Source organism: Daphnia pulex, chromosome 12, assembly GCF_021134715.1.
Source record: "Daphnia pulex isolate KAP4 chromosome 12, ASM2113471v1".
Lineage (NCBI taxonomy): Eukaryota > Metazoa > Arthropoda > Branchiopoda > Diplostraca > Daphniidae > Daphnia > Daphnia pulex.
In genome coordinates this window covers 1,709,722-1,724,343 of record NC_060028.1, presented here as the reverse complement: position 1 = coordinate 1,724,343, position 14,622 = coordinate 1,709,722, and the positions used below count along the sequence as shown (strand labels likewise).

General features: G+C 40.7%; 2 protein-coding genes and 1 non-coding gene across 3 annotated transcripts; all 3 read left to right on the top strand.

Moving 5' to 3' along the window:
- Nucleotides 1–6,176: 6,176 nt before the first annotated feature.
- On the top strand, nucleotides 6,177–9,355 carry LOC124209309 (protein trapped in endoderm-1-like). The gene is made up of 5 exons (XM_046607253.1): nucleotides 6,177–6,692; nucleotides 7,478–7,724; nucleotides 7,823–8,131; nucleotides 8,203–8,416; nucleotides 8,488–9,355. The coding sequence occupies exons 1-5, from the start codon at nucleotides 6,506–6,508 to the stop codon at nucleotides 8,806–8,808; spliced, it is 1,278 nt and encodes a 425-aa protein (XP_046463209.1). The 5' UTR covers nucleotides 6,177–6,505; the 3' UTR covers nucleotides 8,809–9,355.
- Nucleotides 9,356–9,793: 438 nt separating this feature from the next.
- On the top strand, nucleotides 9,794–12,643 carry LOC124209308 (nucleolar GTP-binding protein 2-like). Its single transcript, XM_046607252.1, has 7 exons — nucleotides 9,794–9,944; nucleotides 10,013–10,113; nucleotides 10,170–10,383; nucleotides 10,459–10,860; nucleotides 10,923–11,024; nucleotides 11,086–11,454; nucleotides 11,519–12,643. The coding sequence occupies exons 2-7, from the start codon at nucleotides 10,037–10,039 to the stop codon at nucleotides 12,461–12,463; spliced, it is 2,109 nt and encodes a 702-aa protein (XP_046463208.1). The 5' UTR covers nucleotides 9,794–9,944; nucleotides 10,013–10,036; the 3' UTR covers nucleotides 12,464–12,643.
- Nucleotides 12,644–12,868: 225 nt separating this feature from the next.
- On the top strand, nucleotides 12,869–12,941 carry Trnam-cau. Its single transcript has one exon. It is a non-coding gene; the product is annotated as a tRNA-Met (tRNA).
- The last annotated feature ends 1,681 nt before the right edge of the window (nucleotides 12,942–14,622 follow it).

Sequence of the window (14,622 nt, the reverse complement as noted above, 5' to 3'; positions counted from 1 at the left end):
GCGCTAGCAAGGTTTTAAAAAACAAACATAAAAGAATAAGACCTATGCTATTTCCTTCTGCAATGCTGCTGCAACCACAGGATGACTCTGGTTTCGAAGAAGAGAGTAAATAGAATAAAATCGAACCTGAGTAGGTGTATGCTTTCGCTCTTTCTTATCATGCAAAAGTTGCGAAAATAGTTGAATGAGATGATGACTCAAATAAAAATGTCTTTGATGGGATTTGAACCCTGGACTCCGGCGTGCCAGGTGAAGTCTATACCACTACGCTATGTGGAGATATTAAATCATAACAAAAAATTATTATGATCTAAGCCAATTCTTTTTTAAGACCTGATCTACTTCCGGAAATAGTTTGATCAGGATATGCGATCATGGTATAATGGTTATAGCATCTAGTGTTGTGTTCAAATGTCCCGGGTTCGATTCCCAATTCCGCCACATTGTCCCCCCTCCCTCCTCTACATTACATGTTCCCCATATCGCCCTGTATATAATATAACTATGTATGTACTAACCCTTACTACTGCTAACTACTACTCATTACTAACTAACACCAACAACTACTACTAATTACTAACCAACACCAACTAACTACTAACAATTGATATGCGCGGCATATTAAAATTAACAAAAAATTTGAGATAAATTCGTTGGGGCAAGTCGGATCGATTATCATCGTAAGACGTGGGACATTCTTGTACGCCGTAGTACTCGAAGGTTGGCTACTGCTGTAATAGACCGGTATGAGAGATGATGAACCCTGAACGAAAAAAACCTTTTTAATTTAATATTTTTTTTTATAAACGACATTAAATGTCCTTTAAATTTATTATTTATTGGTAGTCACAATCCGATTCAAGAGATGGAAAGTTAAGGGATGATGACGCGATCGAGTTTCATCACCCTAGTTTTCTCTTCCATCTGCATATTGCATATGTAGGCGCAGAACAGCACTCGGCAGATTTATATGCGCGTATATAACAACTGGGGGTCTTTCCATCCATCTTATTTCCTTCTATCCTTAGAATTTCGGTTCGGTGCGCACTGTGCTGTATATATATAATAACATTATTATCTTGCTCACACTCTTACGTCAAAAGCCCTGTAGGCTATATATTACATTCTGGGTGATGGATATCCCCCCCTTTATATACGCACTTGGCCCAGCTGACATGAGACGCCAAAAGATCAAAATCGGCATTTCAACACTAGCTATATGATGATGTCCGCCAGTTTACATTCGCACCCGTTTGACTGTATATTATCTCATTGGCCGTCAACTCATCATGTATATATATAGTCGAAATACATAAACATCAATCAGTTTTTTAGAGAGACGTATAAACATTTGAAATGCTCTCTCATGTCCATCATCATTTAAAAGACGAGATATTATTATTTATGTAAACTTTTGTGTGTGTAGTATAGACGGCCAGGAAATGTACTACTACCAATAGGCTAGATATAGATAAGAGCGGGCTATTCAAATATATAGAGCGAGTGTTGCTGTGTAAAAAGGCCGATGACATCCGTCAAACAAACGTTTTCTTTTTATTAAGAAATTAAACCCCCGAAATATTTTTTCTACAAAAATAAAAAAGGGCGCTGACAAGTCAAACACATTGCCCCGTACTGTGTTCCATTGAATTCTCACACCCAGGCTCAACACTTGTGACCAGATGGCCACCACACACATCTATAGGATAGCCAGCCAGCAGGCTCTAATGCAAGACAGCAGCAGCAGTCAGTCCACACTCCCAACAGGTCAGAAAATTTCAATTCTAATAATTTTGAATACCCCGCGCTAAATAGTTAATGATGTATGTTCAAACCTCGACATTTTTACCGGGCTTTTTTTTCTCTTTTGAACACGAAAAGAATGTCCCTTGATGATTACAGCAGACGTACTTGTTTGTCTTTGTGGCTTTAGAACCGCCTTATCTGCATGATGGTCCGGCGATTGCTGGAACGAGAAATCCAGAAGTTGGACGAATCAAATAACTTTGCGCTGGCGGCTAAAATATAAATTCGTATACGTCATCCACGGGCCGATGACTGCTCTCCTGACATGTGCGCTCGACACACGTTTGTCTAAATAGATCTCTGTAGCCGATAGACATATATTTTTTGCCTCTATGAATAATGACCATAACGATAATGCTGATATGATGAGGGCGTTTCCTTATATATTTTTCAACCCCCCACCAAAAGTAAGGGGAGAGACTGTGGGGGTGAAAGGGCGAGGGTTGTAAAACACTCGACGTGTGTCTTGTATACAGTCAAATGTTGAAGCCTATATACAAAAAACCCCGCCCTAGTTGGCCTGCATGGTTATATTTTTCTGTGAAGCTGTTCCAGCTTTTTTAAAAGAAAAAAAAAAGTTCTAGGGGGAAATTCGAGTTGAAGCAATAACATTCGAAAGGGAAGAAGAAAATATAAGAAGGCAATGGGCATCAGTTCAGCATCAACACAGCAGAGACAGTCGCCCCATTATATTTTAACAACGATCATCTCATCTCTCGTCTTTCCCCCCCAAACGTTCATTTTTCCAGGTCTAAATATCTTTGAGCTTTGAGCGCTTTTATTTTTTCGGCGTCACACAGCCTGGCCGTCTGATGTGTTTTTGTTTTTTTTCAAACAAAAAGAAACGAGACGCGACAATATACTTTGATGAATATAAGTGCTGCGCTGCCATCGTGTCGCCAAGTCTTCACCCTCCAACCACTTTGTATTATATATATAATATTCCGGATGAGTTTTCATCAGCCCTGTGGGCTATTGCTGGCCGTAAAAGTTCATTTGGTTCATCAATTTTTATTCTTTTCCTTTTTCGTGTGTGTATATCGGCGGGATATTATTATTATTAAGCCAAAAAAAAAATTTGAATCTATTTGATTTGCATATGGGACTGTCTATAGATGACAGCCGCCTGGATGTTTATTCCGGCGGCTGAAAAATAATTTTTTTGTTAAGAATTTAAAGTTGAACATGGTATAAATGTGGCCATTTAAAAAGGATAGACACGCATGCTGTTACATAACCATTTTATCAATTTCAAAATGAAAATTTATTTTAATTCCAACTTTTTTTGTCCCTCTTCTTTTTCCCCTGGCCATTTGAAAGGAAATGAGAGAAAGGAAAGCGTGAAAGATCGGGTTTCACGTCGCCTAGAAGTTTTTGAAAAAAAAAAGAAACAGGAGACTCTTTTTTTCTCTATATGTTAGCATCTCTCTCTCACTGGCGGAGATGGACAAAGCAAATCTTTTTCGTCATGAGAGAGTCAAGTTTTTAAAACTCGGAGCTGGAAATTTATAGGCCCATTTAATGCGCGTATATACGGAAAAAGAAAAACTCTGGCAAAGCGTGTAGAATATCGTACATTATTATGTCCGTTTGTATTTTATTATATATAAGCGACTTTTTGTGCGCGCGGTTGTGTGTTAGAACTCGCGCAAACGGTTGGCGCTAGCTGTAAAAGAGCAGCAGCTAGGAGGGTTGTTATGGCAACCAGATGCTTTTCCAGCCGCACCCCTCCGTCGCTTTGTGTCTTGTATTCCTTTCAAGTGTTCCGCGATGCGCTGGCGGTGCAGGCCGCTAATTGCTGTGCGCTAAACGTAATAATCTACCGCGCCAGACTTTTGGTTTTTCACCCCTTCAAAACTTTCGGACAACCAGTTGCTTTTCGTCAAATTTTATTTTATTTTTAAAAATTTAAATTTCGTTTGTTTTTTTGTTTTTTTTCCCTCGATATATTTAAATCTCGCACGAACATTTTGTTTCCCTTGTTTTGGGTATAGTGAATGAATATAACTGTACTTGGCGAAAAATTTATTATTCAAATCGCTTTTGTTTTTTTGTGAGCGGTTTCACGCTGCGCTCGTTTGGTCACGAACTCACCGACACCGATTCTTCAATCCGGACGAAAGGGGGCCGTCGAGATTTATGGTGATGACGGGGTACACGCGCATTGTTGTTGTGTTTTTCGGCTGAAAAATTTCAGGACGAATCCCTGCCCAGTTGCTTGGCAATTTCCAAAAAAAGAAAAAGAAAAAAAAATGTTTGGCATATCTTAATCAAGTCGACGAGAGTGAAAGTGGCTGAGACTGGCCTGCTGCGCATATGCATCGCATTATAGTTCTCTGGCAGGATAATGGCCATGTGCTGCTGCTGCTTGCTGGCCTTGCTGTCCTGTCCGTCCGTGGGAAATGTTCAACAGTTTGTTTCTTGTCGCGTCATCTTCACCCATTTTTCTATGTTTTCCACCAAGGTGGGTGGGTTGTAATAGCGTTGTTGTTCCAGTTGTTGTTGTTGTTGATTAAGAAGATTACTAAAAAAAAAATTAAATAAAGTCAAATACAATTTCACGCCTTTGCCATACAATTCCACCTAGACAAAAGTGAAATTTGGTTCACTGGATTGAGAACCTGGTATTATGCCAACGCCACCTAGTGGAACCAATTATCTCTACCGAAGCGTCGGATAGTTAATCATCATCCGACTCCCCCACCGGTCCTCCATATTACGGAGGCTGGAATCTTGACCCATACGAATCTTGACCCGAGGAATCTTGATCCATGGTTCACCACGTCATCATTCGGTGGCGTGGCGAACCACAGTATGCTGTCATGAGGTAGTCTCAATATTTGATTTTGATCCTCTAGGTGGGATCGAACTCGGAACCTCTCCGGAGCAGCTCAACAGATCAATCCTTTATCCGACCAACCCACCAGTTCTCTTCTATTTTTAATACAATTCTTGGATTAATGATACAATTTCTGACATGTGCCAATTGTGACATCTTATTATTAACAAAAGTGAAATTATGATTTCTGACATATGACATCTTATTACTGATTAGGAAAAATAGAACAAATTATAACAAATGCGGAGGAAGGGTTCATGCGCGTTTATATTTTTATTTTTTCGTTGAAAGATTTAAAAGAAAAAATTCAATTGAATTATTTTTAGTTTTTATAGAGTCAAACCGCTGATTTTTCCAACGCGCGGCGGGCTTTTTGAAAAAAATAAAATTATAAAAGGTTTTTTTTTTTAATTTTTTTTTTCCAGACACTTGGAGCGGTGAATTGAGAGTCAAATTTAACGGTAGATGAGTGTCACGCAGATAAATTCGTAGACTATATAACAAAAAGAAACTTGGGAACAATCGTATAAAATCGTCTGGAATGACACAATAGCTCGCCCAACACAATCTAAGGGTATCACATGTTGTGAATAATGACGACATAGAAAATGTCCATGTCGCCAGACTATTTGTCAAAAGTGTCTATTATAATATAACCTATGCGCATATATGTTTTAAAAATACGACTGTATAAACGTGTGAACCTACTAGGATACTAACCAAAAAAGATGACAGCGATCGATATCTAATTCGATCATTTCCACATGTGTCAGGATATACCTGACATTTTCTTTTTTCGGTTCTCATGGAATAATTTTGAACATGTCCTATATAGCGACATGCACGAAACAAAGTCAAAAAGGAGTGAATACGACCGGATGAGAACAAAAGAAGAACATGAGGTTTTTGTTTTTGGAAAAAAATGAGCTAAACAATACAAAAGGGGCCTTTTTCGGTTGTTGTTTGCGGCTATGCACACTGCGGAGAAACGGGGAAATGTTCCCACACAAATTGAATCCGCGCATCGAGTTACCCTTTTTTTTAATTTAATTTTAAAACAATACACACGGAAGATATACCGAATGAATTTTTCTGGGTGACTAAAAAGGTTATTTTTTACTTTAAATTAATTTTGGAATCAAAAAGCAAAAAAAAAAAGCCAGTTTTAAGTGTGTACAGCCATGCGCAACAGTTTCAATTAAGGTCTTTTGGAGTGGTTCAAGATCAAAATTTTTTTTTATTTAAAAAAAAGGGAAATTTAAAAGAGGACGGAAAGTCTGGACGCCTCCAGAGAGAATATAGAATTGAGTATAAAAATAAAATAAGGGGAGGAAAAAGTCGCCGCGACTAAACCTTTTTTTAAAAAATAAAAATATATTGTATAGAAAGAGTGGAAACATACAAATATACAAGCCCTCTGCGCTCGTGTGTGTGTGAGAAAAAATAAAAATAAAATAAAAATCCAAATTCTTTTAAAAGAAAAGCCCTCCGGAAGGGGTCGGAATAGATATAAGCCTGTTAGTGCGGTGGGCTTGAGTCGCAGTCTTGGTCCAACCACCGTCGAGACCACAGCAGCAGAGTATTTAGTCCCTCTCCGTATTATTTTTTCAAAATAAAAGTGTTGCCCGCAAGCTATATTCCAACATCTGAGCAGCCAACAACAACCGTGTGTGTGTGTGTGTGTGTTGACTTTGTGTGATAGTTGTTGTTTTGAGCAGAGGGGTTTCAGTTACTGTTTTTATAATCGGTTATCGTCTAGCTACAAGTGATTCGACATATTTTAGTTCAGTTTTCCCGATCAAATTTTTGGGTTGAAATTATAAAAACCGGAAGATTTGATTTACACACGGCGGCGTCATTATGGAGGAGATGAGTTCGGCGGCCGCCAGCCAATGGAATAACATGAACAATAACGACTCGTTAATTACTACGGCGGATGTCTATAACGAGAGCGTCACATCCGCTCATCATCCAATCCGCTACCCGCGTGAAGCTTCCTACTTTGCGGCCGCCTGCGCCATCCTCTTCGTCTTCATCGGCATCGGAGGTAAATTTAAAAAAAAAAATTAATTCATTTTCTTTTAATCACCTCCCATTAAAATTATTTAAAAAAAAACCAAGAAAGACCTAAGGGTAATTTTATATAAGATGCGGATTTCATTTTGTAATTTTATTTTCTATTTTTTGGCCTTCCCAATCGTGACGGGAATGACGAGCCGAAAAAAAATAAATAAATCTTCGATATGAATTCGATATTTTATTTTTATTTTTTTTAAATAATAACTTAGCCCCAGGCGTTCATCCATCATTTTTCTATTTTTATTTTTTTCCGGATTGATCATTTTCTCGCGCAATAGTTCGAAATGGGCGGCACCCCAGTTTTGTGTGTGTTGTCTAGTCGAGAGAGACGAGAAGTCGATTTACATTTACAACCCCCCGACACGTTTAACGGAAATAAAATTAGAGAAGAAAATATATTTTTAAAAAACCTTTTCCACCACCCCCTGAGTAGCTATGTATTGTGGGCGCGGTTTGACCCATCAAACTTGTATAACATATAATAACGTCCGCTATAAAGAAATGGAATTTGGTGATTTGTTATATTATTCAATATTCATCGACTTGGTCGTGATTGATGATTTTCTCGCCCGTGGGGCAATAACCAATCAAAGAGCCGTTTCCATCCGCTGCGGATGTGGAAGTGGTTTTACTCGACATCGAATCAAATAGAAATTGAATTTTTCCCGACTTCCTCATTTCGCCCAGTCCAAAATAGTCCGAAAATAATAGCCCGCCAATTTTGAAAAATTTTGAATTTCCTTTTTTACTTAGGTAATTCGCTAACGGTGGCGGCGTTGGTGCGTAGTCGTAAATTGCGGTCGCACGCCACGACGGCGTTCGTCCTGAGTCTGGCCGGCTCCGACCTCCTCTTCTGCGCCTTCAACCTGCCGCTGACGGCCTCGCGCTACATCTACGAGTCGTGGATCCTGGGCGACACGCTCTGTCGTCTATTTCCCTTCTTCTTCTACGGAAATGTGGCAGCCTCTCTCTTCAGCATGGTCCTCATCACCATCAATCGGTATAGGCATCTCATTGTACTGTCTGTCCAGCAGCAGCCGGCTGGTCTATTTCTGATCCCAGGGGATTTAATTTTGATTTAATTTGCAAAATTCCCAGGTATATTCTGATAGCTTCGCCGTCTTGGTACGACAAGATCTACCGGCGCCCGCTGATCGTCTTGATGATCCTCGGCTCGTGGCTCTTCAGCTTCCTGATGATGACGCCACCGCTGCTGGGCATCTGGGGCGACCTGGGCCTCAATCCCGCCACTTTCTCCTGCACCATCCTGCCGGGGGAGAATGGCAAGTCGCCGAAAAAGTTCTTTTTCGCTTTCGGCTTTCTCATCCCCTGTCTGACCATCATCGTCTCCTACACGTGCATCTTCGTCAAAGTCAAACAGTCCAGACGCAACGTCATGGCCCACAGGTAAATCAATAAATTGCCCATTTAAATTTTGGCGGGAAATTAAAAAAAAATGGGTTTCATTTGAATTTCAGCCCCGGAACGAGTGGTGGCAACAACAGAGCGGAAGAGCATCAGGCCAATGTTCCGGTGATGAAATCGGTGAATAAAAAGCCGGGCAAGAAGAGCACGTCGGAGAAGCACCAGAGACGGGATGACCTGCGACTCACCCGTATGATGCTTATCATCTTTTGCTGCTTCCTCCTCTGCTTCCTGCCGCTCATGGTGGTCAACGTGGCCGACGACGAGGTTCGTGTGAACAAAAATTATCATTGTGATTGGGATGATTTGATTTGATTTTTAATTTCTTAATTCCATAGAAAAAGACAAAAGTGCCAGTCATTCACGTGATGGCCTCCATCCTGGCCTGGGCGTCCAGTGTCATCAACCCGTTCATCTACGCGTTTTCCAACCGGCAGTACCGATCGGCCTACCGCCAGCTCCTCTGCGGATCTTCGCGCTCGGCCCGGCTGACCTCGCAGACTCAAACGTCGCGCTCTTCCGGCCGCACTTTCCTCACCGACATGCTCCATTACACGGCTCACGCCGAAAAGGTCAAAGTCATCCGATCCACCACCAACACGACGACCAACAATGCCAACCACAAAGAAGATGGCGATCAGCAGCTGGCCAGGGCTTGAAATGAACGAATAAAATGCGCAATCTAGACATTTCCGCCATTTTAAAAATTAATTAAATTGGCCAGGGAAAATCACAAAATTTGAACCCAGTGTACATATGCGTTGTTCTCTCTTTCATTTGTTTAGATGTAGAACAGAATGGGAATTTTTTCTTTTTTAAAATATTTCTGCGCGATTTTTTGCTATCGACTTTTGTTTGTTTTTTAAATCCAATGCGGAAATTTTTGAATTTTTTTTTTGTTTGGTGGGAAAAATTGCCGAAATGTCATTGAGATGTCGCATGAAATTATTACCATGTCTTTTATACTACATGTATTCTCCTGGCAGAGAAAGAAGCCGCCGACGGGCGAGAGAACTTCATTTACATTTTTAGCACATCATATCGAAAAGCAGACAACAAAAAGAAAAGAAAAAAAGAAATATGAAAGATAGAAAAATTTTCAAAAAAGACAAGTTTGTGTGTGTGTGTTTTTTTTTAAATATTTCTTGTGTCTTGTACGCACGGTTCCTCGTAAATGATGTTGTATACACATTTCATGTAACTTCACGACTCGGAAATTTTTAAATTTCTTTTATAACTGTGTGTGTTCGTATACAAGTGCATGTATACTATATTGGTTGATTTTTTTTTAAAGAAAGAAGGAGAAAAATATTATCGAACCCGCCTATATAATCCTTATAGGGATGGAGAGGATTCAAAGTGGTTTTTTTTGTGTGTTGGTTGGTCGGTCAATGACACGCAGAGTTAAAAAAAAAAGAAGAGGATGTGATTTGTGTTCCGATAAGTAATAAGCTGTTACCAAAGGGATAGGCTGAGCTAGTCAAACAGGTTTTTTCTTTAGTCATTCTGCCACTGGGCATTTTACGTCGATAGGCGACATGGAATGATAATTTTTTTTTTTTACTATGTGAATTTTTTACCGCTAGATGGCAGCACGTTTTAACTTTGGAATTTGTTCCTAGATGTCAGCTCAAATAGCAGACGTTTTCTTGAGAGACTTTTCACGACAACACGTGTGAAAAGAAGTACGAAAAGTTGTACGCTTTAAAGTTTATGACAAATTTTGTTTTTTTATAAAAGTAGTTTGCATTTGATCTGTTTACGTTACAGATATTGAAGCTACTGATTCTGAGTGGTAGGTCGTATATTTATTTTCAGTATTTTCGTGTTTTGAATAGCAATGTTTTCAAATGTTAAAAACAGGTTTAAGCATCGTACTTCCTCAAAATGGCTAGGACTGTCCGTAAGACCGATCCGGTCAAAAAGGCCGGACGAAAAGATGGATTTAACCGATCCGGACACAGGTTTGTTATTTGTCACTAATATACTAAATGTTTGCTAATAAAATCTTCTGATGCAGTATGAACCCAGATCGAAAAATTTCTGGTCTGAGGGGAGTGAGCAAGGCAAGAGATAAGGCCACAATCAAACGATTGCAGATGTACCGTAACTTTAAGGCCAAGCGTGATGAATCAGGCAAAGTCATCCGCCCAGCACCTTTTCAATCCAAATTTGCATCTGGTACTGTTGCACGTGTGGAACCTAACCGGCGCTGGTTTGGAAATGTCAGAGTGGTATGTGATCGTAATTACTACTTCACCATTTCTTTGATAGTGATCAAATATCTTAATCTACGTGACTATATTTAGGTTGGCCAATCAGCACTCCAGAAATTCCAAGAAGAACTTGGACAGGCCATCAAGGATCCCTATCAAGTAGTAATGCGTCAGACAAAGCTGCCCATCACTCTGCTGAAGGAATCCTCTAAATTCGCAAGAGTTCACTTGCTGGAAACTGAAAGCTTTGAAAACACTTTTGGCCCCAAGAAACAGCGAAAGCGGCCGAGCCTTGCCACCGGTGACTTGGACAGCTACGTATCCTCAGCCCAAAAATTCGGTGACGGTTACGAAATCGAAAAGGACGGAGCTTTGGTTCGTGATCTGCCAGACGATCGCGAACTGACTCGAGAGTGGATCATGAAGGCTGGCCTCAGCAAACGAATCTGGGGAGAATTGTACAAAGTGATTGACTGCTCGGACGTCATTATCCAGGTATTGAATTATACCAAATCATTTATTTGAGTTCAATTGTACTAAATGTTTAATTTGAAAAGGTTTTGGACGCCCGTGATCCTTTGGGAACTCGATGCAAGCAAGTCGAAGCTTATATCCGTAAAGAAAAAAGCCACAAGCAATTGTTTTTCGTGCTCAACAAGGTAAGCAAAGTCATTCCCAAGATAATTTAGACCCCTGGCCTCATTCCATGCTTCTTTCTAGGTGGATTTGGTACCAACTTGGATTACCCAACGTTGGGTCAAGACGCTCAGCTCCGAGTACCCCACCATGGCCTTCCGTTCTTCGATGACCCATCCCTTTGGTAAAGGTTCGTTGATCAATTTGCTGCGCCAGTTCGGCAAGCTTCACAGCGACAAGAAACAAATCAGCGTGGGTTTCATCGGCTACCCGAATGTTGGAAAATCGTCCGTCATCAATACCCTGCGCAGCAAGAAAGTCTGCAAGGTGGCGCCCATCGCCGGTGAGACCAAAGTCTGGCAGTACATCACGCTGATGCGTCGAATCTTCCTCATCGACTGCCCGGGAGTTGTATTTCCCACCGGAGAGACGGACGAGGAAAAAGTGTTGAAGGTAAACCGATCGCAATTTGATTTACCTGATTGCAAATTCTAATACGATTGCTCTATTCTTTCAGGGTGTCGTTCAAGTGGAAAAGCTGAAAACGCCCGAAGACTTTATTCCAGCTGTGCTGGAACGGGTGAAGAAAGAGTATTTGAGCCGCGTCTACAGGTTGAACGACTGGAAAGATGCCACCGACTTTCTCGACCAGATGGCCCGCCGAACGGGCAGGCTGCTAAAGGGTGGAGAACCGGACAACAACGCCGTGGCCCGAATGGTCTTGAACGATTGGCAGCGAGGCAAATTGCCTTTCTTCGTCGCCCCTGTCAATCCGGATGCGGCCAAAGTGGAGGAGAAAACCGAAGGAGATGCCACAGCCGCCGCTGTTGAAGAGTCGGGAGAGGAGACTGAAAAGGACAAGAAGAAATTCGAGCCCAGATTGGCCCAGGATTTCAGTAAAATTCGGGTGGATCTGAAATACGAAGGTGACGACGTCCAGCCTTTGGAGGCCCAGCCGGACTTCATGGACGACCCTTCGGCCGACGAAGCGGAAGACGATGAAGACGCAGAGGAGAATGTGGCCACCGACAAAGCGACGGAAGAGTCGAAATCGGCTGATGTGTCCAAAGGGGAAGACCACGAAGGTCTCGACGACGAGGAAGACGATTACGAGGATGAGATGGACGAAGAAGAAGAGGAAGATAGCGACGTGGATGCGGCGGCCAAGAAGAAACAAGCCAAGACCCTGAAACTCAAAGCGAGAACCATCACCAAGAGCGGGGCCTTTTCCGTGACGCCCACGTCGCGATCGACCAAGAAAGGAGGCGGCGGTGACGAGGACGACCGACCGGAAAACCCGCGCTGGAAGCTGACTTCGAGAGAGAGGAGAAAGATCGATCGCGATCAGAAAAAGAAGAAGATCGGCACTCACTTTTACGAAGTGGTCAACGTCAAAAACAAGTCGAAGAAGAAGGGTTTCTTGGAGATGGCCAAGGCCTTTAGGGGTCACTGTAAGAAGTAGTGTGGGAGTTGCTTTTGTGATTGTCTAATCTTCTTTATGAGCTGATTATAACGATTGATTGATTCTAATTGCCACCACGGGCCGATACACACATTCTCGATTCTTCTCTTTCTCGCCGATTGATTCAGTTATTTTGAACATCTTTTATGTAAGTGGGGTCTGAAATAAAACGATGAAAATAGATGGGTATTTATTCGTAAACTTATTTTTCCAAGTTGAAATTATCGTGTTATGCGTTTCTTTTTTTAAAAACTTGTTTTATTAGCAGGTGTGGTTTAAACGAGGCTTTCTTTGATCAAATTTTAAAAGGAGAAACTATTATACTAAGTTCGTTGGAAGGCTAATTTCCTGAACCAGACCACAAAACAAATAGCATTTTGAGTTTTCTGGATAGATGTTGTATAAGCCTCGATAGCGCAGTAGGCAGCGCGCGAGTCTCATAATCTCGAGGTCGTGAGTTCGAACCTCACTCGGGGCAGTATTTTACGACCATTGTATCGTCAAAGTTGGATTCTGTTTTCATCTCGGGAGATTCTGTTACGTATATGCAACCCATATCTTCTTCTTCTCGAGGCTATTACTCAACATGAATATCCTCTTTGTGTGCTGATGGCTGATGGTATAAGTGAAATGATTTTTTCTTTCTATAAAACAGGAATAAATAACCCACCTACGTCTCATTCTAGACATGTACGTAAGCCTAAATATTGCTGGCTGCCTGATAACACAAAAATGCCTCGATTTTTTTTTTGCAGTATAGATAACATTGAGAATGAAAATTTATAATCTCCTATTAAGGATGACGGGGATTTTTCGTAAACTGAAGTAACACAGCAAATGTATTGACAGGAAAAGGAAAAAAGAATGACAGAAAATTTGTTGTAAACTGATTAATTCACCAATAATAATAAAGTAGGGCACAATTTCCCCTTGAATTGATTTGTCATTCCAAACTATCAAAATAATAAAATCAGGTTAGATTTTCACGCAATTGTGTCCTATAGGCCAGCTATATTCTCGTATTTATGCAGTCATTCCCCAAGCGAATTAATTCCCCAATTGAATTGACAAATAAGTATGCCTTTCAAATGTGTTTATTGGGCTGACTAAATTATATTTTAAACATTTTAAGTATTTGTTCTCTGCGCATTTATTTATAGGCATACAGGGGGATTCTCCTGTTACTGGAATAATAGTCCATTAAATCGCGCATATACGTATATATAGCTCTTTACTTTCGATTGCCAGTGCTGACCGGATCCCTCGACGTTATTGGCATTTTTAGTGGCATTGGCCTTATGTGCAGCGTATATATTAATAGGACACAGCTGCATGCATTCTCTTTCACTTTCTGCCTTTTCCTTTCGTTCACGGCGATGCGCATATCGGATACGCTGCCAAACCTGTTTCTCAACTATTTCACGACCATATTTCTGCTGGTTTTCACGCTAAATGAACGCCAATCGGTTCGGTATAGAATTTGAATGATGGCCATTATATATTCGATCAGTATAGTCATTTCCATTTACACCATTTATTTATTATTTTCTCTTCCAACCATTTGCTGATCGGCAACTTTAATTTGAAGCCATGCATATTTACCGCCATTTATACCTGACAGGAAATTCACGGATAGATTCACCTGAAAGGTCTGAGCTGAAACCGGAATGGCAACAAGCTGGCCCTTACGAAATATACAGTTTCACATTGTTGCGTTTCGTAATGATCAATTATTAAACAATAATTTAATTCACAGATATTATAAATTCCTTTTTTATGCGTTTGAGTTGTGTAACTAAGGACATTTTCACGTCTATAGAACATATAGAAGGAGAGAGAGAAAAATCTAAAGCAAGCTCAAATACGACCCTTCACTTTGGAATCGGGGTTGGGTGTGAATATTTTTCAATATCTCAACTTCAAATTACTATGATGCTGTTCCCAGGAATATTTCCTGACCACCAGGTGATTCGCATCAATTTCCCAAAAAAACTTGCCCTCGTGAATTTCCTTTCACTTTCAACTTGGAGCTTCTTTATAGTCATAAGAAAGAATCAGCTATATTGACTATGGAAGTTCTCATACAAAGCCAGCGTTTTTTTCCCAGCTGTTTCACCGAATAAGGAAGGGCTTTGATGACATTTTCACATCAAGTTATA